Source organism: Pipra filicauda, unplaced genomic scaffold (genome assembly GCF_003945595.2).
Source record: "Pipra filicauda isolate LSUMZ 115617 unplaced genomic scaffold, ASM394559v2 scaffold7_size6619720_pilon, whole genome shotgun sequence".
Classification (NCBI taxonomy): Eukaryota; Metazoa; Chordata; class Aves; order Passeriformes; family Pipridae; genus Pipra; species Pipra filicauda.
In genome coordinates this window covers 6,073,087-6,099,841 of record NW_024104976.1, presented here as the reverse complement: position 1 = coordinate 6,099,841, position 26,755 = coordinate 6,073,087, and the positions used below count along the sequence as shown (strand labels likewise).

The 26,755-nt window shown below is 49.6% G+C and overlaps 1 protein-coding gene across 3 annotated transcripts in view; it reads left to right on the top strand.

The window, feature by feature from the left end:
• The window catches only part of ALPK3 (alpha kinase 3), a 33,797-nt gene that overhangs the window by 3,687 nt on the left and 3,355 nt on the right, over positions 1-26,755 (top strand). For 2 of the 3 annotated variants that reach the window (XM_039390102.1, XM_027741805.2), the window contains exons 2-8: positions 9,430-9,551; positions 16,207-16,324; positions 17,563-18,583; positions 22,290-24,150; positions 25,040-25,187; positions 26,250-26,377; positions 26,664-26,699. In XM_039390102.1, coding sequence (XP_039246036.1) covers positions 9,430-9,551; positions 16,207-16,324; positions 17,563-18,583; positions 22,290-24,150; positions 25,040-25,187; positions 26,250-26,377; positions 26,664-26,699 — 3,434 coding nt within the window. The remainder of the gene's footprint in view (positions 1-9,429; positions 9,552-16,206; positions 16,325-17,562; positions 18,584-22,289; positions 24,151-25,039; positions 25,188-26,249; positions 26,378-26,663; positions 26,700-26,755) is intronic. The other variant, XM_039390101.1, reaches the window with a different exon arrangement.

Below are 26,755 nucleotides of genomic sequence, written 5' to 3'. Positions count from 1 at the left end.
ATGACTGTAGAGAGAATATAAATCCTTTTATTAGACAGAGTGTTCAGGGTGTTTATGCTGTGTGCCCTCAGGAACTGGTATTTAGGAAGGATTTTTCCTGTGAGCAGACAATTCAGTGTCAAGAGATCACTGGCTTTCCTTTGCTGGTCTTTTAACATACCTGATATTGGACAATATGAGGAGCAGATTGGTGATTTGCCTTCTGCCCTGGCTGTTGACAGGACTTTTTTATTTTGGGGTAGCTGTTTTGTTTGCGTTGGGGTTTTTTTTAAACCCTCTTATATCTCAAAGCACTTGACTGTAATTATTTCACGAAATGGGAGGAGGAGCTGTCAGTCCTTTCCATGGTCTGCCTTAGCTGCATTCATAGGCCACAGCTCCAAGACATCTCTTTAGGTGTCCTTTTTGTAAGAACTAGTGAGACTGCAGAGTGTCTTGTGCAGAGAGATGCAATTTTATATAAAATCTTCACCTGAGTCCCAGGTGAACTCCTCTGCTGGCAGCGATGTGCACCTCTGGCCTCGTGCAGGTGTCTGCTCCTTGGTCTCGTTAGAGCATTGCCTCCTTGCTTATATATCTTTCTACTGTCATAGCTGCATCACACACAGATATTTATAGAGTGTAGTGACATTGCCTCTGATCTTTTCTTGGATGACTCTCTCTGTTTGGGGTGGCAGTTGAGCTCAGGAGACAGCCTTGCCACCTGGCTCTTCTGGCTGGAAACCATTCCCAATCTTGTCCCTCTTGCTTTGCACATAATATCGAATGAAGGAGAAAGATCTGTTGCTATAATAAAGTGTGCTGGAAACTCAGGAGCACTTGTTTCCTGAAAAGCATGTTTAGTTCAGAGGAGTTCCCTCTTCAGCAGCCGGGCACCTGTATCATCCTGTGTGACCTTGCGTTGGCAAGGAATGGTGTAACTCCCGGATGAGGTGCCAGCTGAGGCACCTGAGAGCATTCAGTCAGTTTGATTTGTGGGATGGAAGTGTCCTAAACTCTAAAAGGAGGGACAGCCAGTACCCACTGGAAAGGCAAAAGTAAAGGCGTCAATGATTCAGCTTCAAACCCTGTGATCTGTAGGACAGAGGCATCTGTTTCCCATTGGTGTAATTACTTGCACAGTGGTGTCTGGTTTGAGTGGGGCTCCTTGGCAGTGAATAACGACACTGAATAACAATCCCAAACAGTCCCAAAGGGGGATTTTTCAGCCCCCTTTCCAAAGTCTCCTGTCCATATATCCCCTAGAAAGCCAAGCAGAGAGGAGTGTGTAGGTGATAACCAAGGCTGGAGGAACTCGGGCTGGACAAGCAGTGCCCTTCAGGGTCACTGTTAAAATACAGAGCATATCACATGTGAGAACTTTGGTCTTCTCTGGAAACCTCATAAATGGAGATGTTTCCCAGGCCAAAGATCCCATCTCATTGAGTGTAGGGGAGTGTGTGGTCCTCTCCAAACAAGGCATTTCCCATGCCACAGCAGATGCAGTTCCCAGCAGAAATTAAAACCTTCTCTACCCTTGCTCTGTTTCAACGAGGGGAGGAGAGTCTCGGGTGAATGAGGTTTATAGTGACTCAGTCTCACACTTCACAGCATCACCTGGTCCAAGGAAGAGGAAGGAGTAAGAGCTGTTACAGGCAATTTTACTTTCACTTTTCTTCTTTTCTATGCACAGTGAGCTACCAGGAGGATGTCAACTTTCCTGGGCATCTCATTGTCCAATATTTGCTTTACTTTCTTTTGCCATTTCTTATTCCTCTGTGTCTTTCTAAGTTTAATTTGGACCATAGAAACAGCAATAATTCAGAGTTAAAATACACAGATCTGAGCCATCTTCAGAGCATTAGAGAGGCTGATACAGGAACGTGTAACTTAATTTATTGTTCTCCACCTTCTCTGTTAATGAAATCTAACTCTCAGTTGTTACACACAAGTCTATGTTCATCTCAGCACAAAGTAAATTACCTGCATAAAAAAATGCCATATTTCTGCAGTTCTGACATCGATTCGGTCTGTGACCTTGACAAGCAAAGACTCAATACATCCATTTTCCAATCTGAAATAACAATGTGTCTTGTACAGCAACACAGCCCTCACAGCTGCTTTATCAGGGACTGCTGATAGCTGCTGCCATGGTATATGAACACCAGCACACTCCTTCTGTGTGTGCATGGAGTGCTTGATAAGGAGCGGGACACATGGCAGAAAAGCGGCCTAAGCATAACCATATGTACATGAAAGCCTCATTATTGGATTTTAAATGTTGAAAAGGGTTTGCTGCCGACAGCTGAGGCAGTATTCGGAGTGCCTTGTATTTGTTTCAAGTAGTATTAACCTTGGAGGCAGACAAGTTCATAGGAAACCTTATACTTGGAAGTCTACGTGTGCAAAACACGCCAAATAATGTCACGGGTCAGAGAGTCAGCAAGGGGATTGCCAGGGCTGTCCCTCTGTCCGGCTCCCGGGTTGGACAGGCTGCCCTGCTCCCTGTGGGCTTCCTGAGGAGCTTTAGTACAATGCTTCTTCCCTCAAAACATAACTCAGAGCTCTCTGCTTTGCTGTCATGGACTCATTTAGCTGTTTCCTTCCTGCACTGGGCAGCTTGTGTGGCTCAATTTTCGTGCTGTGGAGAAGCACAGAAAAAAATATTGATGACTGCTGCAGTTCAAGCAGCTCGAGTCCAGGTGCTTGTCCGTATGAGGATGGAGCTACTGTTAAGCCTATTTCAGGGTCTCCTGAGCTCTTGTTGACTTCTGTGTGAGGAATGAGCTGGAAGGAGAAAGATTTCTTTATCTCGGGGAGAAGAAATACTGAAAGAGGGCAATTTCATGGAGTGATTGCATGAGAGGGTTAGAAAAGGTGTCAGGTTGAACGTCTATGTTTTTCAAGCAGTTAACTTTTCAGTGCCAGTGGGGTGATGTACCAGCCCAGGCCATCAACTTGAGTGGTTAAAAACAGTGAGTGGTGTTGACAGTTCTGCCTCCTGCCCGTGCAAAACTGAAATTTGGCAAGTGCCTAAAAACGGGGAAGGCTGTCTTCACTTCCAAAGGAAATTATGGGTAGTTGAAGGGCTAAAACATTTAAGAGTATGATAAATGGCCAAAGGAATTTGAAAGCCTCTGATACAACAGAATTTAAAGAACTGAGACTGGTAGAAGGTATGTGCTAGAGGAGTATAATTCTGTGTCCAGCTGTTAATAAACAAACCTGTATTTTCAGAACTAGCTTATAAAAAGCTGAGCTTCATTTCATGGATGTGAGGTGTGCCCAAGCTGGCCTCCTCCCACTGATGCTGGACATGCCTAGAGCAGACCTCTTTGAACTCCACTTCTCCAGTAGAAAGAAGCCTTATACTTGAGACTGATTCACCACTTTAGATGTGTTCCTCGGGATAACATAAGCATTTACATTCATCCAGTAACCGTAATGGCCCTGAGCTTGCTCGAGGGAGACACATCCACTGCTGATGCTGCATTTCGTTAGCAGAACCCTGTGCTGTTTGTGCTAATAAGTCCCTGGGGAGCCCAGGGCACAAACAGCCCAGTCCCAGCAAGGATCAGACCAGGCACACTGGGGTTTCCAGGTGAGTAGATTGGGTTCAGAGTCTGATGTAGTTGTGCTGTTGCAGCTCTACATGGATATGCTGGAACATAATTGAAGTGAAGCACCAGCTGCCTGCAGGCAGGGCTGTGCTGGCTGCAGCATCCACGGTTTGATCTTCCTCTCTCGGGGTTTAAAACTCTAGTCTGAAAAGCAAATTTAGCATATTGAGGTTAAACTTCAGTTAATACATCATGGCCTTTTTCTTCTGATAATATCAAAGCTCCTCAAGAGACCCTCAGTCCAGCGTTCAGCGTTGTCTGAGGATGTGAAGTGAATAAAGCCCACGTTGCCTTAACACTGGGGATTAAAAAAAAAGCACTGTCAATGCTCAGTGTTTGATCACATGCATGAGCACAAGGGGTTCATGGCACTGACACCCTTCCTTCTGACTCCTCTTTTCTTTACATCTAAGCCAAGACACATCCCCATTTGTCTTATGCAAGAAATGATGATTAAAACCACACTTCTGCCTACACTAGCATTTTCCAGCAAGGATTTTGGGATCTTCCCTCAAGGGATGCCCAGGTCCTTATTATTCCTGGAGGGCAAGCGGATGTTTTTCCCTTTTTTTGCTTACAAAATGATTTGGGGTTCATTTACAGTTGAGAAGTTGGTGGTTGAGACAGTTTAAGCCCATGAGTTGTGTTTCCAGACAGACAGAGCTGCCTGGGGGCATCCCAGAGCACAGGGATGAATCTGTCCATGGGATCACCTGCAGTGGTAGTGCTTGGGAGGAGCATGGGGAGGAGGAAGCTGGATCCCTGGGAGGTCAGGACAGGATGAGAACAGCAAAAGGTGCAGTTTGAGCTCTGAGGGTGTCTGTGAGTGATGAGGACGAGGTGAAGTGGTGATCAGTAAAGCAGGTAATGCAAAGGTGTGCCTGGCAGTGCCAGAAAGGACATAGAGCTCACAGAGATGTCACAGGTGGTGGAGCTCAGCTGGACAGACAAAGTTCTTCTGTCTGACTTCTCCCATGGGCCAGCACAGCACACGAAAGATGGATCGTGTGAGATGATCGTGATGATCAGCCTGTTATGGTGAATGTTTGATTTTCCCAGCTGGATAATGCCCAATCTCTGGCATCCTCTGGCCTCATGAACAGCAGTTGGCACTGGGAAGGGATCAGGATTGTGTGGCTGGGGGTGGAGAGGGTGAAGCCACTGCTACCCATGTTTGTTGGGTTAAAGCTGCTCCTGAGCAGCTGTCTAAAACTTCTGCTGTCTTTGCTCTCCTGAAGGAGAAGAATCAGTGAGCCCTTCAGGGTTTTTTTCCCTGGTGTAAATGTGCAATGATTTGTGTAAAGCGTCAGGCCTCCGAGCTGAACTACTTTTTTTCTTCTACTCATGTAAAGGTTCTGCCTCCACTGGTGGAACATACAGTTGGCAGAAGCACTTTTCAGAGTCTCTCTGTCGTCATTTTTAGGGCAAGACTTGGAGTCCTGCTGACTTCCACGTGACTGGGACTCGCACATTTGGGTAGGAGACCTGAAGAGGTGCACCTTCAGGTGGACCTTCAGGTGGTTCTTCCTGCTGTCTTCTCTAGCACCTTCATAGAGCACTGAAGTTTGGTGGTTCACTGGTCTTCAGAGCAGAAGCTGAGAAGGTTTGATCTGTCTGCATGGACGGATGTGGGAGTCTGGTATCCTACATCCCAGAGGGGATATCTGCGCTGCAGTCATTTCTGAGGCTACATGGTGAGGCTGTTGCATAGGCACAACTATGTATCTCAGTGCAATTAAATCCCTGAGCTTACTTACTGTTGATTAGTCAGTCCCTGGTTAGTTTTAGACTTTTGATTGCCACGTGGGGTGAGCTCAGGGCCTGAGGAACTGCTTCTGACTGCTGCATGTCAATGCGCAGAGGTTGTCACACTGTCACAATCCGGCAGTGTGGCCTTTTGGCTAGGACATGAGTCCTTGAAGACACTCCCTCGAGAGAGCTGGTGACCACTGGTAAGTAGATCATCCGGGTGTCCTTTGTGCAGGACTCGGATGTTTGATTTTGTTCCCTGAATCGGTTAATCTTACAACATGCTCCTGCAAAGAAAGCAAAATGTGTAGATTCTTGTAAAATCTCCTTCTGTTATTTTATTTTAATGTTTTGCCAGACCTTAGTGATTTGGTTGGCAGGCTGGAAAGCCATGTGTAGTGACCAGGGAGCTATCAGCTTCTCCCAGGAGCTGTCCTTGGAAGCACAGAGGGCACCCAGCTCAGGCCACCTGCTTGCCATCAGAGAAGGGGGGGTCCCGATCCAGACTCCCTCCTGCTGTTTAATTGGACACCTCCCCGGGGGGAGTTGCCTGCTTTGAGCACAACGCTGGTGCATGGAAGGCTCAAGGTGCTGCTTCTCAGAAACCTACTTGTATAAATGTCCTGACACTGGTTCTCTGCGGTTAACGACCATTTCATTTTTACAGCCTTTGATTTCAATTCACAATGTGGCTTGCTCGTCCTGGCAGGCAGCCTAAGGCAGCTGTACCTTCTTTAAATAGGAACTCTGACCTCTGCAAAACGACTCATCATTAATACGTCTCTGTAACGGTTTGTTTATTTCAGCTCCTTTCCATGCTTCTCTCTCTAATGGTTTTTATGCTGTTTTTTGCTTAGCTTATCAAGCAGCAGATTCTGTCCCTCCAGTTTAGGAAGGTAAAACTGCGTTGCATTAAACTGTTCTGACCAAACACATTTCTGAATCTGCCTGCACATGACTAACCTGTAGTGCTTTGGTACTAATTAATTAATCAGTCGAGAGACCTGAAGTGATCTAACAGCCTCATTCTGCATGACTGGATCCCTAATACTTTCTTGAACTGCAGACAGAAAAATGAATGTTCATTGTAATTTCTGTATTAAGGTGCAAGAAATATTCCTCTTTTTTAGCCAAAGGTTGGGTGTTCAGCTACTTCTTGATATTAAAGTGAGACTTCCATACAGAGACATTAAAAATTGGATATGCCTGCCCTGAGACTTTTAGGAAAGAGATTTTCTTCCCCCATCCCCCGCCAGTGTTGTGAGTATCCTCATTCACTTGGACTCTGCCCCAAAAATGCATTTGTACAGCTGTACTTTGCCTTTGGCAAAAGAACACATTTGGAAATGCACTTGCATTGCTGGTGTGCTGCAACGGCAGGTAGAGGAATGACTGTGGAGGGAAAGGCCTCTCCTGAACACCCCTGTAGCTGTGGGATTGCTAACCAAAAAGTCAGAAAAAGAAAATCATGATGAAGAGGAATACACTTCTCGAATCTCCTTCTCCAGCAGGCTTTTGTATGGAAATCCCTCTTTAATGTGAAAAGGCTACTGAATTGCTAGGGTTCCTTCCTCATCTCCAGGGCTTTTTCTGCCCCAAGGATGCAGCTCCAGGAAGGCCCGGAGGAAAAGCGGCTGGTGCTTTGTGTCGAATTCCTTGAACACTCTGAATTACTCGTTTAGAAAGCAATTTGAATTGGACAAGCCTCTTTGCAGCTGGAATGAGTCAGCTGAGAGCCCCACAGTGCCCAGCATCCAAAACCCCTGTGGCCAACACAATGGCTTCTTTGAAAGACTCAATAGACCTTCCAGGCTTCCTGCCAAGTGTCATTGGGCAAGTCTCTGATTCGTCTGCTGAGCCTGTGGAGCCCCCAGCTCCTGGCCACGCTGCTTTCCAAAACCATTCAGTAGCCTTTGCTGTATTTCACTTGGTTGTGGGATTTGCACTGAGTGGACCAGACTTATTCCTGGTGCTGCCTGCTGGTGCTGGTGGCGTGGTGCTGGGATTAAACTGGGTCCCGAGTGTCACTGTGTGTGTGTGCATCACTTGATTTTTAAGATGCTGACCCAGTTGCTCTCCTGCTGGGGTATGAAATGTTCATTGATGCTTGGGAAGTTCCTTTATGTGGATCTAAAAGGCATTTACTGGTATGGGACTGGGGATCTGTATTTTGAAGGGAGAATCAAAACCCTACCAGTAACTGCCTTGGTATTGGATTGTCTGCCTTGCTCTGTGGAAATGGGCATTTGGGCATTTTTTCTCTTGGGGTTGGACTTTGGGAAGGTTTCTCTGGTTTGAAACAGCTTTTGACTCCCACAGCCCTTTCCTGGCCCCACAACTGTGTGAAGAGTTGCTTACCAGGACCAGTGTCCTGTGGACCATTGGTTTCCACAGAAAAGAATCTGAGCAGTGGAATCTGTTTTTTTTACCCCATCCCACACATATGTTTGGATACAGACAGTGCTTATAACCCTCATACAGTAGATGAGTCAGGTTTGCAACAGCCTGAGCTTCCCCTGTCCCTTACCCAGCACAAGGTGCCTGGGAGCTGGGTGAGACTCCAGCTGCATTCCAGTGGTTTGTTACTCAGGGATCATCTCCCTGTGTCTCTTACAAACCCATTCTAGCAGGAAGTCAGAGTGAAAATCATGACACTGCAGCCTCCAGGTAAGTTTTCAGGGTGGATGGAACAGGCAGTTGCTGTGCCTGGAGCTCTCCTGACACCTTCAGCCATGTCTGCTCAGTCCCTGTCGGTGCACCTGCCCTTGCTGGTTCACGCTAAATGTGGGGGTTTCTGTTTTTTTCTCAACAAGTTTGCTTCCTTAGCAGGTAGAGCATGAGTAGCAGCAGCACCAGCATCCTGCCTGCAAGCCAAGGGCTGCTTGTGAGGCCAGGGTCCTCCTCGTGGAGCCCCCACCATGTGCTCTGAGCCCTTCTGCTCGTGGTGGAGCTGTCTCAGGAGTGGTTTGGGGGTTTGTTCCACCCCTTGCATGTCTCTAGAAGCTGATCACTTGTTTAAGGAATGTCTTTCACTGCTAAAAATTATATAAATAGAGCTGCCAGCTACAGTTCTCTTATAATATCTGCTGTTTCTGCCAAGATCCTTTTGCTTGAGACCATGGGGTCCCCTCTCCTACTGTAAACATGTAGTGTTTTAATTGCAGAGGGAAAAATTAAATAAGAAGTTCTTAGTTTCCAAGAGTCTCAGAGCATTATCTGAATGAAGACCCAAGCTGGAATTTATTTAAGAAAGCCCAGATCTTCTGGAGCCTCCCTTGGTGATGCTTTAGCAGGGTTGGCAATGCTGGATGAATACAGTGATTTATTGCTCTCATTGAACAGTGCTGAAATATCTGGGAAATTCAAGGCCCACTTTGGAGCTTCACAGATTGCACTGATTGGATAGTTCTGGCTATTTGGGTATCCCAGCCTAAACTTTGAGGTCAGTGCCTGAACTCAAGGAGTAGGGACTGTGAGTCCTACCTGCAGCAGTGAGAGGTTAGGCAGGAAATGGATGCCAGCTTCCCAGCTAATTCCTGAGCACAGAAAGCTGCCAGCCAGGCTCAGTCTCCCTCAGTGAGCTATCCCACAGCTGCCAGCTTTTCTTAATTCTCAGACAGCTGCTGTGTTCTTGATATGTATTCAGTTCACACTTGGCCTAAAATGACATAAGAATTCTTCAGAAATAAAGAAAAATCCCAGTGAACAGAACAGCACTTGAAACACTGACGGTTCAGAAATTACTTTGTTAGGTCTGGCTCTGAGCCTGCTGACTGGCCAAAGAGATGTTTTGTTGTAATAAAGAACTAAAATGGTTCTTGACATTCATTGCCCCGATAGCCATAAGGGCTAAGACAAAGGGAATGTCTCCAAAATGACACTTTAAATTACCAGTCATCTTAGGAGGGAGAAATCAGTCAAATGCTCTGACACTGGACTGGACTTATGAGCAAGTGTAGGGATGATGGGAGGGAAGAGGGCATGTACAACAAGGACAAAGGCTGCTGAGATGAGACAGAAAGCAGACCCTTTGATTTTTCTGGTGCTTTGATCTCTAAGAAATGCTTCTTGAATCTTCCAGGAGCACCTTCTGCGCAATCATTTCTCAGCTGACGGAGGAAACACAGCCACTATTTGAAACCACTATCAAATCCCGTTCTGTGTCCGAGGACTCTGATGCTAAATTCACGTGCATAGTGACAGGTAACAGTGTCTTCAGTGAATAACCTGGTCCTGCCTCATCTGCTGGACTTGCGCTAGTTAAACTCTGCAGCAAGTGGTAACAAGGATAACAAACCCACTGTTGTCAGACTGCTAAGTAAGAGATTTGGCAATTGCATGATGATTTTAGCTTTAACTTAAGGGAGGGGGGAAACACCTGAGAGTGTAAAGAGGCAAAGACATAAGCTAACATCTCAGACAAGGCAAATGAAAGGCCAGAAAATGGAATATGCTGGTTACTTCTTGGACCGGCTACATTTTATTGTCCTAATCTCGCTTCTTCTCTAATCCTGGACACCTTAACTCAGGAATGTGCAGTTTTGAAGACTAAGGCTATTGTACTGGAGCCGACTCTGTCTGTCTTTGCTGGCTGTAGATGGTTAGAGCGTTTGTATCAGCGATAAACTTCTGTGTCTGTCAACATCTGAAATAAAAGCTGGTTTCTGCACAATGAACCAAAATCTCCTTTTGGGCAGGAAGGGGTTAAGCCAAAAAAGAGGAGGAGGAGGGAGAGGCTGAAAAAGAGGACTGCTGCTAAGAAATTGTGGTGATGTGGCATGGCAGTGCATTGGTGTAGAGGCAAGGGGCTCCTTTGCTGATGAGATGTTGTTCTTTAAGTATTGATGCTCTAAAACCTCTGCTCTCTGTGGTATGTACCTGTGGTCCTTCCTGACCTCGCCTATGTTAATTATTCTGTGACATGTTACTCAGTGAGAGACATTAAACAAGTTTGTAAATTTTAGAAGGAGAGTATCCTTCTCCAGTGAGCCTCTTAGGCACAAGGACCAAGGATTTCCTAAGGAAATCTAGTTTGCCATTAGAAACATGCTGGAAGTAAGCTGTGCGCCGGGAAGCGCAACCTGAGCCCTCTGAGAGCTGCTGGCTTTGAATTCTTGGCTTTTCTTGCACAGCTTCCCTTGTTCTGCAGGTCTGACTTTCTGAACTTGCAGGGGTACAACTGATATATTGATGTTATTGAGGCTTAACTTCAGCAGACCCCCTCTTGCTCGAGGGCTGTGCTAGGGAGATGCCTCCAAACCATGCTGTTTGGGGATTCATTAGAAGGGCTCTTCCCAGTTAAAGCTTTCTGAAAGCAGAAGTTTGACATATTGTGCAGTACCATGGAACTCACCATTCTGTAAGTGTCAGAGGTGGGAAAATGTTTAGATATGTTGGGAAATCCAGAGTAATAGTCCTGGCTTCCCTCACTGGCTTAAATCTTTACCAGCTGCACCTTGAAGTTGATGGGTCACTCCAATGAGCTCTATCTGTTTCAAGTGACTTGCACCAGGTGGAAAACTTGACCTGATACTGGCTTCATTTTCTACTCAAGTGAAGGAAATTGTCAATGAGTCTCTTCAGCATGTATCATGGTATTTTTGTGCTTGGTAAACTAGGCTGGGGGATGTCTTTATGCACTTCAATTAATAAACCTGTAAAACTAGGAATTTTCATGGAAATGTTCTTAAAATCAGCCTGGACATATGGGCAACTCCTGCACATGGTCCTATGGACTGCTTTAGGAGCTCAGGATCTCTTTGGGAAAGAGGGGCAGGAGATGGGATGCTTACTCTTGACTGCAGGGTCTGGTCAGTAGCTCAGGTATCTCACCCTGCCATGATGTTTGCGTTCCACTGGGAGATGTTACTGGGAGAAAGGAAGTGGCAGTGGCATCCCTGGCCAGTGACCAGAGTGGAACCAGTTCAGTCCCAGCACTGTGGCTGAAGTCCAGGGACGCTTTGGTGGAGGCAAAGGGCAGACAGTCAGCTGCTCCTGTTTTGACGCTCAAGACACAAATATGGATATGTGACCTACAATGATACCTTAACTTTTTTTTGCTGCTTCTTGACCAAGAATGAGAGTTACAGGGCAGTCCCACATGAGGGAATACTTGGACTAGGACTGGGCATGTCCTAGGAAGGCAGAAAGATGCAAGTGTTTGAGGAGCCAATCTCCAGAATGTGCTGAGTGGTGCAGGCAAGGAAAAAGCAGGTCAGGTAGAGGCGGGTTCCTAATGCTCTCAGGAGGTGGCACAAACCCTCCTTTCCTGCTGTTGCCTAGTTCTGTCTGCTGCTGGTGTCCCTACTACATCTGATTTGATTGTTTTGGGTCAAATCCTGCATCAGTTATGACATGTTTTCTTTTTTTAGACAACATTAGTTCATCGTTTGTTCTCTGAGAGATGTGAAAAACGGAACATTTCCATTTACTGTGCAGCTTCACCCCATGTCTCTGCACCAAGTGTTTTCCTTGGTGGGTCTGTCTGGACTTTGGGACCTCGAGTGCCATTACAGATCCTTCCCAGTGAGTGGATATTGGGCTTCTCTCTTCAGAGTGGCTCTTAGTGGAGCTACAAGGATTTTCCAGCTTTTCAGCCATTTCTATATAGCGTTGGCTGGGAAGGAGAGATGTTGGCTGATGAAATGGGGAGGCTTGGATGAAGGTGCCTGGGTCTGTGGCTACTTGTTAGGGAATGAGTCCAACCAGGAGACGTGATGGCTGGATCCAGCCAAGACCATCATATGTCAGCGCCAGCCCATTGTTGTAGAGCTGCCTCTTCAGTGCTGTTTCGGCCCTCCTTAGGCCAGTTCAACCCCTGTGACCTGGCTTCCCAAATGATCAGCTCAGGGGCTCAAGCCCATCAGTGTCTCCATGGTTTTATTATGAGTACAGAGGGGAAAGGGCTCTGCCCATACCTTGGGGAAGAGGTGAGTAGGCAGTCACAGACTTAGTGGATGAGGATTTTAAGGATAAAGGAGCTTAACTTGTTGCATCTGTGGTGGTCCTCTGAGGGAAGTGTTTGAAAGATGAGAGTGAAGTGCTTGGATGAAGGATGTCTGGAGAAATGCAGGAGGGGTTTGGAAGTGGGGTAGTGAGTACAAGAGCAGAGAGCAGGCTACTGGGAGATGAGGATGTTTGGGTTTGGGGCAGCCAGGACAAGGGAAAGATGGAGAATGAGCACTGCCCACAGGCTGGTGCCGTGGCGAGCTACTGCCCTTTGTATCTGTCCCTCCTGCCAGCATTGCTAGAAACTTTGTCTTCAGGTGCTGGGGAGGTTTAAATCCATGAAGCCAGAAAGAATGAGATAGATCTTACCATGAATTTTATTCCCCAAACTGCCTGAAATTCCTACTCCACGTAGCTTGTGTAGAGCAGAAGCAGGAAACTGTGGTGATTACATGTAATGGTTCTAAAATCTTACCACCTTCATTTCAGAAGACTTAACACTCCCCACTTTCCTGCTCCCAAAAAATCAAAAGAAAAGTTACTTTAAACAGAGCTGCTCTGGGTGATTTTGGATAGATATATTAAGAACTGTCTTGGATAGATATTTTAAGAACTGTTTTGGATACGGTCACCAAAGCTTTGAAGACTTCTCAGATTTTAACAGCTTTCAGAAAGAGAATGTTTGATCTAAACCTGGCAATCTCCATGAAAAAAAAATCCTTGCTCTGAAAAGTCTCCTGGATCCTGTGATGGAAGTCACGCTTCCCTAAAGGCTTTTGCTAGGCCCGAAGATGTGCAGGGGATGCCTGATCTCCTCCCTGGAGCACCCGGCACCGCTTCATCTGCAGCAGCAGGGCTCGGGCTGGGGCAGGCAGGGGACGAGCAGCTGGCAAATCCCTCCGGCACCATCTGCACGGGGGTCTGCAGCAGTGGCAGATTTTTGAAGGACGAGTGCTGATTTATGCTCAGGGTGTCTCATGCTAAGGGTGGGCATCTGGTGCCCTGCAGTATGGCAGTGCCCACCGATGGAGCCTTCGGCTCCACCCCGTGCTGTGGTTGCAGGGGATGTGCCAGGAGTGATGCCTGCCCTCTTTCCGCCTCCCCCCCCCACCCCGACCGGGGGAATTCATTCACTCAGCAGCCGGAAGATGGATGCCTGCAGCGTCAGCAGCAGCTCCCCTCCCCATGCCAGGGAGCCCCGTCCCTGCACAGGCATCACTCCATCCCCTGCTTGGCTCAGGTTACAGCCTCTGGGGAGGGATGGATGGTGTTTGGACAGGCAGCTGGGGCCACTGTCCCTACGTGGGAGGTGGGAAGCCTTTCAGCATCCCTCTGCCTGCAGACTTCTAGCCCGCACTTGCCTGCAGCTCCTCTTGGCTGCAGGACGGGAGCGTGCAGTGGGAGCTGGTCCCTCCCTGCCTGCACTGGGCTGGCACGGCTGTAGCCCCTCAGAGGGAGCAGGTATCCTCAAGGACACAAGTGCTACAGGTCAAACAGAGTTTAGGCTTAGCAGGAGGAAAAGCCTTTCCTCGAGGCACTGCACAGTTATGGAAAGCACAGTTCTTTCCGGCAGATGTCAGCTGGGAATGGAAATCAGCTGCGGAGGCCACGGGGGGACATCACAGGGCTTCTCGGAAACGATCTGCTGGCAGTTCCCGGAATGAAGGGCTGGGCTGTGATAGCTGCCCGTAGGGTATTAGGAAAATCAACCCATCAGCTCCCTGCGGTAAAGACCGTGGGGGCCTCCCGAAGGGCTTGCTTGTGGAACAGCCTTTGGGAAGGGTTGGATTGCTCTTGGCAAAATGTGAGCTTTGCATGGAAATTGTTTTTTTTCATCACCCCTGGAGCAGAAAGAATCCATCACAGGCTCATTCAGCCCAAGGTCCTGCTGCCAAGTATAGCCAGTAGCTAATATTTTATGGAAAATATAAGCAACAGTATCAGTCCCTGATGATCCCATTGCCAGGATACTCTCATGACTTTCTCTCTCCAGTTCCCAGTTTAGGGCTCATTTTCTTCAGCCACAGGTAACTGAGGGCTTTGCACATCTCTAGAAACTGGTTTGGGGATGGTCAGAGCAGCAGCAAAAAGCAGGCTGTGGCAAGAGGTAAGGATGGAGAGCCATGCAGGAAGGGCTTTGGGAGAAAGTTGTGGCTTGGCTTCCTGCAGAAGAGGAGGAACGAGGCACTACCCAACGGAAAGCCAAAGCTGCTGGTGGCAAAATGAGGCAGCAAAGCATGTGGGAGATGCAGGGGCAGTGAGGATGGAGAGAGGGGGTGCTGGGACAGTGCAGAGCAAAAGACCTCAGTGAGGGAGGAAAATAATAGAGTAAAATCCGGTCTGTGGAGGTGTTTGGGCCATGGGGATGGCTGCTGCTCATGGAGGAGAGCAAGAAAGGAAAATTTCTCTGAGACTATTTTCCCAGCCCTGTCTGGTCCCAGTGGGCTAAATGCCTCCAGAGGACCAGGGACCAGAGGACACTGGGGAGCCCCACAAGCAAGGGATGTGGACAGGAGTGTTGCAGAAGGGCAGATTGGGGCAGAGGAACCAAAGCAATACGAGATTTGGCATACGCTGCTTTTCTGGAAAAAAGGCATTTTGGATTGGCCAAAACCTGGGTGAATTCCTGCTGATATGTCTCTGCTGCTAGACTTTCACTCCTGCTATAGGACCTTCATAGGAGCGGGAGTAAGCTGGGCTTAGGCATTGCTATGGGCTGCCAGCATCTCTGGCTGGTGCAAGGAGGAGGTTTGGGGTCCTGGTCAGCCTTGAAACCTGTGGGTTGGCAACTGGGAAGTATCCAGGATAGGTAGGGAGTGCCCTGTCTCTGCCCTGTCACTACTCCAGAGTCATTGAGTCTGGACACTTTGGATATTCCTGGAAAGTCCTGACTGGCCTCATGCCAGGGATGTCCATAGGAGCTGAACCCCCTTGCATTCTGGGATGCTGGGGGCTGGTGGGGTGAGCCCTGGGGACTGGTGGAGGTGCCGAACTCCCTTCCTTTGGCCACAGGGAAAGCCGGCAGGGACATGTGCAGAAGATAAGTTTTGGGTGCCTGCCTTGGGGCTTTGAACAACTGCTGAGCATATTGACTATAGCTGAGACATGACATGATCATTGAAAACTTCCATCCTGTGTCTTGGGAGTTGGCTTGGCTGTGCCAGGAGCCCTGTGTGAAGTGCAGGAACTCATGCTGCCTGCTGGCTTGAGCAGTTTTTACATGAAAACTTCTCTTACTCTGAGCTAGAGCTGTTGTGGGTGAGCGCTGAGGGCTGTGGCTAGCACTGGTCCATGTGGGACTCACATGCTGATCCAACACTGCTGCCAGTGGTGGGAAACGTGGCTGTGTGCCCGGCCTGCTGGCCAGCCAGTCACACACATCATGATGTCATTCTACTGAAAAGGCAGGTGACATCTGTTGTCAAGTGACATTTGTAGGACACTGAGCTGACTGTGATGCAACCAAGGTTGTTTCTGTTCAATGGAAAGTTTCAGATCAACTTACAGGCTGTGACACCATGTGAAATGCTGAGAGCTCCATGGAAGGGAGAGCTGTTCTCCAACCATAGCCTTGGTCTCATCAAAACATCCCTCTTCACATAAAAGTGACGGAATGCTCACCTTCTCCTCCTGGCCAGTGTTACAGGAGATGAGCGTGTGATCCACACTCCTCTGTTCAGGAATGAAGTGCTGGTATTTTTTTCTCAAAAATAGCCCTATTCCTAAGAGTGATAAAAGTCTGAGATAAGCCCATCAAGTTTCCGTTGTTTGTTTCTGCTGTGTGATTTAGGAATGTGGTGAGCCCAGAATAGCATCTGTCCTGGTCTGTTGGAGCGTTTTGGTTTGCTGCTGATACCAGGCTGGCTGTGCTCCTGGCTGGAATGTTTCATACCCTCCATCTCCTCCCCAGGGTTCCCGCAGCCGGAGGTGACATGGTACAAGGATGATGAGGAGATGGATCGCTACTGTGGCTTACCCAAGTACGAGATATTCCGTCATGGAAATCGCCACACCCTGCAGCTGTACAAGTGAGTAAAGGAGCTGGAGAGGGGCTGGATTTGGTGGTGGAAGCTCTGAGTGTGTTCTCAGTAGCTGGAGGAGCTGTCAGCAGTGATGTCCCCCCAGCACCTGTGCTGGCCCTTTCTGCTCCCCACTGCAAGTTCCTGGCTGTCCCTTCCCCTCCAGCTCTTCGCTCTGGTGACTCCCCAGTCATACAAGTATGAGATCCATTACTGCATCCAGGGATAGCTGCCATGCTGCAAGCAACAGGAAAGGCAGGATAAATCCTTCTCTCTGGAGCCTTCCAGTACTGAGCAATAGGGCTGGACAAAGGTGACCAATGGCAAAGCACTGTCTGCCCCCAGGATGATGGTCCAGGGAGTCAGGCAGGACAAGGACAGAAACAGTTCACAGGAGTGTCCTAAGCTACAGCCCTGTCCCGTTCCTAGCTGTCACCATGGAAAGGGCTGCTTTGGCACTGATGAATGGAGGCAAGGCCCTCCTTTATCCAGCCCTGACTACCAGCTTCTTTTAACTTTAAGCGAGGACTATGTTTCTGAAGAGCCAAGCACACTGTATCTCCAGCAGGCAGGGACCTCTGCACCTCAAGTCCTGCAACTGGGATGTCGGACAGGTGCAGCAGTGACAGAAAACGCAGAATATCAGTGTTGCTGATTGTCCTGTCATCCTTGTGCTTCAAGCCTGGGCTTTTCTGCTGCCCCAGGTGTACTCCAGATTTCTGTCAGAGGCTGGCTCACCTCTTGCAGGAGCAGGGATCTCCATGGGCCAGGTGTCCTCGAGGGGTGACAACAGGGATGGCAGGCACGTGTTTGTGCTGCTGCCTGTGACATGGGGTGGGAAGGCTTTGGTAAGGCAGTACAGTGGAGGAAGAACAGGTTTCATGTAGGCTGTGAAGAGCTGAGAGGAGAAGGTTCTGCAGAGGAACGTGACCAAGAACAGTTGGGAAGCCTGGTGCTGCCTGTTCCTCCTCCATCACAGCCCTCTCTTACCAGAGTTACAACCCAGGGTGGAGCTGGGCACGGATTTAACATCAAACCTCCTTGCCTGTTAGTACTGAGAGAGCGCAGAGCTGGGGAGGGAGACCAGCCCCAGGCCTCCACACATTCTGTGGGCATCTCATGGGCCACATCTTCATTTTCTGGCCTCCCTGGAGCAGGAGGTGGGAGAGCAGGCAGGGAATGCCTGTGTGCCCAGTGGGAATCCTGGGGAGGATGGGTAGGTCTCATGCACAGCTTTTGGTTTCCAGGTGCCGAGAAGAAGATGCAGGCATTTACCAGGCCTCAGCTAGAAATACCAAAGGCATCGTGTCCTGCTCTGGTGTGCTGGAAGTGGGAACCATGACGGAATTCAAAATCCATCAGAAATGGTTTGACAAAATAAAGAGAAAAGCTGAAGAAAAGCTGCAAGAGATAGAACAGGGCAAGAAACGAGGAAAAGAAAACGTGGAGGTGGAGAAGTTGCAGGGAATGAGCCCCGAAAGGCTCCAGAGGAAGCGGAGGCTGGCTAGGGATCAGAATCTTCAGTCGGGAGACTCTTCATGGGAGAAGGAAGATGCAGCGAAAGTGCACGTCGCGGATTCACAGTCCAGATTGCACAAGGATATTGCTGAGACACAGGAGCAGCCAGTCAGTGCAGTGAGGGGCTTCTCGAACAAACTGGTAGCACCTCTGAAAGCAGAGGTGACAACCAATGGAGATGCCACTTTGGAGACTGGGGAGGAGAACGGGAACAGCTTTCTCACGTATATCTATGAGACAGTGGAGGACCTGGCGACTAAGCCAGGGGCAAAAGACTCTGCAGCTAAAAAGAAAAAGAAGGTGGGGGCTCCTTCAGCAGCAACGCAGGAAGCTTCCAAGCGAGAAGAAAGTGGGAGAGACAGGGCCAATCCTTCCTCAAATCCCAGGTTTGCCCCTCCTGTCCCCTTACGTAGGAATGCACGTTTGAGGGCGGCAAAGGATCAAGAAGTGGAAACCAGTCTGAAAGTCAAAGAGCCTGAGAAAGCTGTGAATCAGGACACTAAAACCAGTGATGACGTGTACTTCTCATTAAAGGACATGTATTTTGATAAGCAGGTGAAGCCAACAGCAGGGAAGGAGGAGGTGGGAGCCAAGGATGAGGCCGGGAGCGAGACTGCCCTGCGGCCAGTGGCCATCAGCAGACAGACAGAGGATGCTCCATTGTCCTCTGAGGTGTCAGAGGCAGGACCTGTGCTGTCCGAGGGACAGAGAGGCCAACACCAAGCACAGAAGTTGGAGGGAAACAAAGAGGTAACTAGGAGAGAGAGCAGCCAACGCAGGGGTGGCAACAAGAAAATACCTTGTGCTGCAGGGTTGTGCTGTGGCACCACGCGTGGGAGGCTGCGAGTGCCCCGTGGGATCTGCTGCCGAGGCTCCACAGCTCTCCACTGGTGAAAGCACCCAGGGAAAGGGCTTTCTGGACTTTGTGTGCCCGGAGAGCAGAGCTTCCACCCCATCTCCAAACAAATGTCAGCTGAGGTGGTGAGAGATGTAAGCCGGGGCCATGCGAGCAGCTGGTCTCCGGGTGGCCTGGGGTGGCTGTGAGCTCTGCAGTTTAATCGGCAGCCTGACCTCATGCGAAATGTTTTCAGATCAGTTCAGCAGGCAGCACTGAATGGCTATTTATAGCTGGGGGTGGGGGCCTTGTGCGTAGACAGATGAGGCCAATGGCATCTGTTCAGTTTAACAAGGGAGCCGGAGCTTCAGCGGCGCTTAACGAGCCCCCCCATGCAAATGAGCACAGTGTGCCAGGTACAACACATGAGCTGCGCCGCAGGGACTCAAGGTTTGTTTACAGTGCAACATGTATACAGTAGGTCTGGACTGGTTTTTTGGCTCTTCCCTGTTGGAAAAACTCTGTTGAGAGACTCATTGTGGTGGTGATGAAGCGCCAGGGCACAGCACCTGCTCCTGACCCTCAGCGCATCTTTTAGTCAACTGCTATTTTTGTCGCTTAACCTGAAATATTTTCCATGAAAATATTAGACTGGAACCTACCAGACTATTTTTTACCTTTTTTTCTTTAATGATCCCTTCTGTGGTAAAAGGTTCTCAGAGTCCAGTTTGCTATCAGGATCTGGAGTTTGGGCTGTGGTAGGTGCACGCTTTTGGTACAGACAAGACTTCAGGTACAGCACCTCTCCCTTGGTAGGTAATGCACATACTTCAGGATGTGGAAACATACACAATACAGAAAGTGGGATTGCTGGGTGCCTCAGTGGAAAAAAAGCCCAGACCTTTTTTCCTCATTTAGATTTCTTTAGCCACAGGTAGGAGGAGCTTTGCTGGTAAGAATCTGCTGTTTTATGCAGTGACCATCTCTGTTCTGGCCTTGCCACTGCACAGCACCCTGAATCCATCTCCAACCTGACCCACAGCATCACATATTGCTGCAGAAATTATTGCTGTGTAGGCCAGCCTGTGGCAAATCCATTTTTTCCCCCCTCTCTGCTCTCTTTTACACCCCTTGCTCTCAAAGAGGGTGGAAGATATTGGAGTGCAGCAGCCAGGCTTGGGCTGTCATCCCTGAGCTTTTGACGTGCATCAAGGTATTTTTCTCTTCAAAATCCCACTCACAGAGGGAAACCTGTGACTTGTCAGCTGGTGTGCCTTTGAGGAGACAAAAGGGGATGCTCTTGATTTGAATTTGAATCCTTCAGCTCCTTGGTGCTGCTGGGGAAAGTCCTCAAGCTTTTGTGAGACCAAATAAGCTGTTTTAAAGCCCTTTAAGGCTGATTCCAGGCATGTTTGAGGATATTTTCACTCCTCAGGACACGGGTTACTTGTCTTTTTCTCTTTTATTCTTCTCTTAAACAAGACAAGGTCGTAACATGGGTATTATCCTGGCCTGGGGACCTAACTGGCCCTCATGCTCAGGACTTCTCTTTTGAGCTGGATTTGACTGTAGCAAAACGCCAGACCCTATGGTCTGAAGCCAGTTTTTGAGCAACCTCTTTAAGCATCCTCCTCCGTAAGAGCCAAGAAGAAACTGGATTTGCATGATGATCACTCTTGCTCAAATTTTGAACTGATGATTTTATTATATTTCTTGTATATGGCCCTAATTTTGAGTGATTTACAATTACTTAAAGACAGATGCTTTCCTGAAAAGCTCCCAGAAAGCTTTTCTGACTGAGCTTTAGCTCGTGCACTGGTAATAAGCAAATTTCCCACAAGCCCTGAGCCCTCTTCAGCCAAAGAGTTGTCCCCATTGACCAGCACCACTGTACAGAGCCACCACTGTGCATCCACCTGTGAACCAGCAGCCCTGACCCACCTGGAGTCCCCCTGGTTCAGCCCCAGAGTGGAGGGACCAGGGCTGGCCCCTCCTTTAGATTGGGCTATTCCCATCCCCATCCCTTTCTGTGTCATGGAGGATCAAATACTGTGGTAAAATTGAGAGGGGTTTCACTGCATGAGTTGTGTCAGTCTCTTAAAATCAAACCTTTTAAGCCTGAGTGCTGGACTGCTCTGTGTTGTGACACAGCCCTCTGAGGCAGGATAAGGACATGACTCCAAGGGAACAGCAGCAGGGACCTGTGGCATCTGGGGGTGCCTTGTGCAACCCTGAGAACTGGGGCCCCATTTCTGCACATCCTGAGTGTGGAGACTTGAATTTTGTGGGCAGGAGTGGCCCCTAATGGTGCTCGTCCCAGCCCAGCCCTCCGATACTCACTTTGTCCTAACAGTCAAAGGTGGACTTTGGACAAAGGCCTGGAGTGATAGGACAAGGGGGAATGGCTTCACACTGACAGAGGGCAAGGTTAGATGGGATATTGGGAAGGAATTGTTGGCTAAGAGGGTGGTAAGGCCCTGGCCCAGGTTGCCCAGAAATGCTATGGCTGCCTATCCCTGGAAGTGTTCAAGGTTGGGTTGGATGGGGTTTGGAGCAACTTGCTCTAATGGAAGGTGTCCCTGCCCATGGCAGGGGGTTGGAATGATGTGATCTTTAAGGTCCCTTTCAACCCAAACCATTCTATGATTCTACAAATTCCTCTGGGAAGGGCTTGCTGAGAGACTGGTGCTACCTTTCCTCTTTTTCCCAAGCTATCAAACGAAGCAGAGGCAGCACAAAATAGAAGGTCCAAGTGCTACAGCCCTCCTTTGCCACAGCCTCCATTTGGGAGGCTTAAAGCTCAAGTCAGGGACCTCAGGAGAAAATCCTTAGCAGCAGATCCTTGGGGACCTGTTGTGTGCATGCCCTATCCCCATGCGATTGTCCTGGTGTTGCTCACAGAGCATCAGCCAGGCAGGGCGTGTATCTCTGCCTTCCCCACAGAAATAGATGGTGCCCCTTGGCTGGAGAATCTCAGCAGATCTCCTCGGGATAGAGCTCAGCCGTCGCAGCAGGCAGCTCCCTGACAATGTCTGCTGGTGTGTAGCTGCGGTCGGAAACTTCGGAGCTTCCCAAATGTCAGAGGAACAGAATGGTTGGGCGGTGCTGATAACACTGTCATGGTGTACAGTTTCTCTATAAATCACTTGGTCAGCCTCATCCAGATAGTGTCTGACATCCCCATTGCCCCATCTTGGAGTGGAGGTAGGGGAGCACCAAATATTTAACAAAAGCAAGGGAATTACACAAGGTCTCGGCAGTGGCTGGGGAAGAGGGAAAAGTTTTGCTCTTGGGAAGGTGCTGAATTCAGAGGAGGTTGGATTAGAAGCCACTGAATGATTTAGAGAGGCAGCTCTCCTGCCTGTCTGTACACAGCAAAGGCATTGAAAGGCAGAAGGGTTGGAGCTGGTGAAAAGAAAACACATTTTATGCAGCAGGTGGGACCCCTTCCTGTGGGATGATGGCAAAGCCAGGAGACCTGGATGGGTATCAGCAGCGTCAGGTTAATACTCATGATTCAGAAATTGGGCGGTGCCATATGGTACAGGTGGACCACAAGTATGACTGAGCAGACCCATGTGGTAAAATTATGCTAATTTTCTTTTTTTTTTTTTTTACTAGATTGCAGCAACAGTGGGACAGTCGCCTGGTGATCTAAAACACCCAGTGTCTTGTCCAACCACAGAGTCTGGTCAGCAAGCCAGTAAGTTAGAGGAGGTCAGAAAGGAGGTGCCTGTCTGCCAGGAAACCAGGGGGGCTGTGAAAATGACAAATCCTCGGCTGAGGCCTCAGGAGCCACCAAAGCCAACAGCACCTTCTCCAGACCACGTACAGTCCGGCAAGGAGCACCCACCCCCCAGGAAACAGGCAGAAAGACATTCCCGTGCTCTTGAGGGCAGAGAGACTCAGCAAGGACTGTTAAATCAAGAGAACAAAAGCCAAGGCAGGGAAGAGCCATCGCTAAAAAATTTGAGTCCTTCAAAGGATAAAACTGGAGAAAACACTGGAGAAAATGTTTCTCATGAGCAAATCCCACATCAGACAGTCAAGGATGGGAAGAGCAAAGAGGCAGGAGCAGAGCTGTCTGAGAGCCATCCCGGTGTGAGGACAGGAGGGAGTGGTGAAGCAGAGCCATGTCATGGGGCTGTGCACAGGGAGGCAGGAGGGACAGTTTTGGGGCAGCAGGACACTGAAACAGCAGCTCCTGCATCAGTTCCACTTGCCAAGGAAAAACTGCTTCCTGCTCCTGCAGCAGAGCCATTGGTGGCTCAAGAGGCACTGCTGACAGCTCATGGAGCCCCAGGGATGGAGGCTACCACAGGAGAGGTCCCATCTGGACCCCAGCTGCTTCCTCCTGTGAGGGGAGAAATGGAAACCACAAAGACAGATGGATCAGCCCCGCAAGAGACATTTTCAACCAGCATGTTAGGAGAGGAGAATGCCAAACCAGTGCCCGTGGGACCTCAGGGGAGGGAAGGAGGAGAGCAGACAGCCACAGCTCCATGCCAAGGACCAGCAGCACCTCCAGGGGCTTTTGAAGGAGGTGCTGAGGTCCAGCCACAGGTACCGCTGGTCCTGCCTGGCCCCGAGAGATGTCAGGAGATGTCTTTGGAGGAGAAAATGCAGCACAAAAACCTGGTTTCCTCCTTAAAGAACTACCTGCTGCTGCTTCTAAAAATGTCAGATAGCAGTAAGGATGCCACGAAAGGAGACACTGACTCTGGGGACAAGGAGCAGTCAGATGCGGGGGAAGGCATGATGCCAGAGATAGGCATTGCTGGGCTGAGCCCTCGCACCTCAAGGAGAGTTTTGGAAAAGGTACAAAACAACCAGCTCTTTCAGACAGCAGAGAACTTGCCTCTGACCCCCAGGACATCCAGGCGGATCACAGGCATGATCAACGAGGAATTTGTTCTCAGCCAGGAGATGCTGGCTTGCAGGCCTGTGCCACCAAAGAAACACGCCTGGGTTGCCCCCAAGGCCGAGGGGCCACCCCTGCTCTCTGTGCCCTCCATCGTGGTGGGCAGCATGCCAGCATCAGGAGCAGGGCAGCCTCCTCACTCTTCTGATTTGCCTCCAGTGAGCTCTGGAGAGAGCCCTGGTGACCCTCTGGCAGTGCTACCTTGTGCCACGCCAGAAGAGCTCGCTTTGGGAGCCCGACGCAAAATATACCTGCCAAAACCAAAACAGGTGGGGGAGGAAGAGGAAGCAACCCTGGAGAGCCCAGGACACATGAGAAGTCCGACTGTTTCGCCACAGCAATCCAGGAAGAACACACCCCTGTTGCATTCTCCTGCCCTGGCTCCATCCTCTCCCACAGAGCAGTGCTCTCCAACCCTCACGAGGAAGATGGCTACGTTGGAGGTTCCTAAGCTGTACGAGGAGCCTGCAGGTGACACCAGTGGTGACCACGAGGTCCCTGGAGATGCTAAGCCGGAAGCACAGCGAGCAGAGTCCCAGAAAGCAAATAACCCATTTAAAGGTGAGGGAGGAGCTAATCCCCATAAACCGTGTTCTGTTGTTGCCTACAAAGGGAGCTGGTGATAGTGAGTTGGGGCCACATGAGTTCTCTGCACTTGCAGGGTTTTCAGCATTGTCCTTTGGCTGTGTGAAAGCCAAAAGTCTCCCCCAAGACTTCTGCCCAGTGCAGGGAGGGTGGAGGAATGCAAGAGGCAGCAGCACTGAGACTGGCTGTCTCCACAGCCTGGACTTCCCTGGTCCAAGGGATCATAGAATCCTCTTGTTTTTGGTCTCCATGTTCTGGTCCTCACCAAACCTGATGCTGATTGGGAATCCTGAGCAACCTGGGCTAGTGGGAAGTGTCCCTGCTCATGGCAAGAGGGTTGGAACAAGATGGTCTTTAAGGTCCCTTTGAATCCAAACCATGATTCTCATTCAGTGGGCATCAGCGAGGTGCACACTCCTCTTCAATATCCATGGTCAATGCTAATTTGATCCCTCGTGGCATTGAATTAGAAAAGGTATAATCCTGGAGTTGAAGCAGATGATGCCCTCACAGGAAGCAGCACTCTTGCAAAGTAAGAAAAACCTTAATAAATCCCCACTTCAGCAGATAAATGTTTCCTCCAACATTCCATAGTGTTTTCTGCATTGTGTCTGACCAAGCTCCACTGGGTATTGCAGTGCTGCACTGTTGAATGAATTTGTACCACTTCTATCCCACCTTATTTATCCAAGCGGAGTTCCGAGACCTTCCCTGGGAGGGCAATGTTCTACCAGGCTGTGCTGACACGTGTGTGATACCCAACACCAAAGCCCTGAGCAGCAGCATTGGGGTAGGCTGGCCTGTCCCTGGAGCTGCAGCCAGCACTCTGTGTCTCACCATCCATCTCTTTACACCCTGTCCTTAGTTCCACAGGTGGTCCGTAAGATCAGGGCAGAACAATTTTCCGATGCATCAGGAAACCTGAAACTTTGGTGCCAGTTCTTCAATATATTGAGTGATTCTAAGCTGATGTGGTACAAGGACGAGATCCCTGTAGCTGAAGCCCAAAGGAGGTAACTTGCCAGCTCTGCATCGTCGTAGTCCTTGTGTGTCACCTGCTAAATCCAGCTCCTTGCCTTGACTGGGGTGTGAAAGTGCCCCTCTCTTAAGGCTGCATGGGAAGCTCAGTGCATGGCACGGTACGTTGTGAACTTCATCTTCTCAGTGCCCTTGGAGGGAAAGATCACCCAGATGGGGAATTGCTGCCAAATTTGTCCTATTGATGCTCCATCTGGAGTCTGTGCTTTGAGTACCCAGACCTTGGGGAGGGCAGGGAAGGTATTGTGCCCATCGCAGTAACTGAAGGGTGGATGTAAACTGCAAAACAGTGACCCCAAATGATCCATGTGAGGGTGGCAGCGGTGCTAGGAGGGTGTTCGATGCAATCACCGCTGGCAAAAGCAGCTCTGCCCGTGCCCTCTTTATCCCTTGGTATTGCCATTGTGCAGGGAGAGCATATTGGGACATATGGGTGGTTGGTTGTATCCTGGATGCTCCTTTGGGTGCACTATGGAGAGCAAGTTGTTCTCAAGCCCAGAGGATTTGTGTAGGAACATCATGTGCATCAGTTAGGATTTGCCTTTGAGTGTTGCTTGATCTGCCTTTATAATGAGCAGGCAGAAAGAGGTGATTCTGGGGCAGAAATGCTCTTTTGTGGCAGATCTTTGAGCTGGGGCAGATGGACCAGGAGTGGCCATTGCCTTCTAGGGGACCAGAGCAGAGCCTGCTCAGGCAGCAGGTCTCAGGATGAGGGTCCCAGCTCTTACTTTTGCAAAGCCCTGACCCAGCCTCACTCAGAGGCAAGTACCTTTATCAGTCTGTAGCCCAATCCTGGCCAGATTTTGCAGGGCTTGCCTGGAGGAGGAGCATCTCTGTGAGTACAAAGCACAGGGCAGGACTCCAGGTGCCATGACGTGCCAGGGGAGCAGCTGGGATACCCTTGAGCTGGCTTTCTTTGTAGCTCTCTTCCAGCCCCCTGAGGGCAGCAGGGTGCTCACCTGCAGCACCTGTCACAGGGCTCCTGTGTGCCCCCACACACCATACAGGGCTGAGGCCACACTCCATTTTTTTCCCAGTGCTGGCGACGAGGGCCAGGCAGCTCTGGCTGTTGTGCAGGCGTCCCAGAAGGACTGCGGGGTCTACCGGTGCGTGATCAGCAACGAGTACGGCACCGACTCCACCGATTTCCTGCTCAGCCCAGAAGGTGAGGAGCCCTCAGCAGCCTCTCCCATCTGCCTGGCTGTGCTATGGGGTGGTGTGCCCAACTGTGGAGAGGGCTTGGTGTCAGGCTGTAGCAGGGGAGCCTTGCATATCCGTAATATCCCTTGCATATCCCTTGCATACCACCTCTGTGAGGGGCATCTGCCTCTGTGTACTAATTTATGAGCAATTCCCACCATCCTACTTGCCATCCCTAGTCATGCAAGTGCATGGGGCAGGGTGGAATCCTGTCAGGACCTTGACACCTCTTTGCTTTCTGTCTCCTCTAGTGTTGTCAGGATTTAGCCTGCGGGAAGAGATTGAAGGTAAGGGCCATATGTGATGAGCTGTGACCACTGCCCCTCGCTGTGCAGGGGACGGG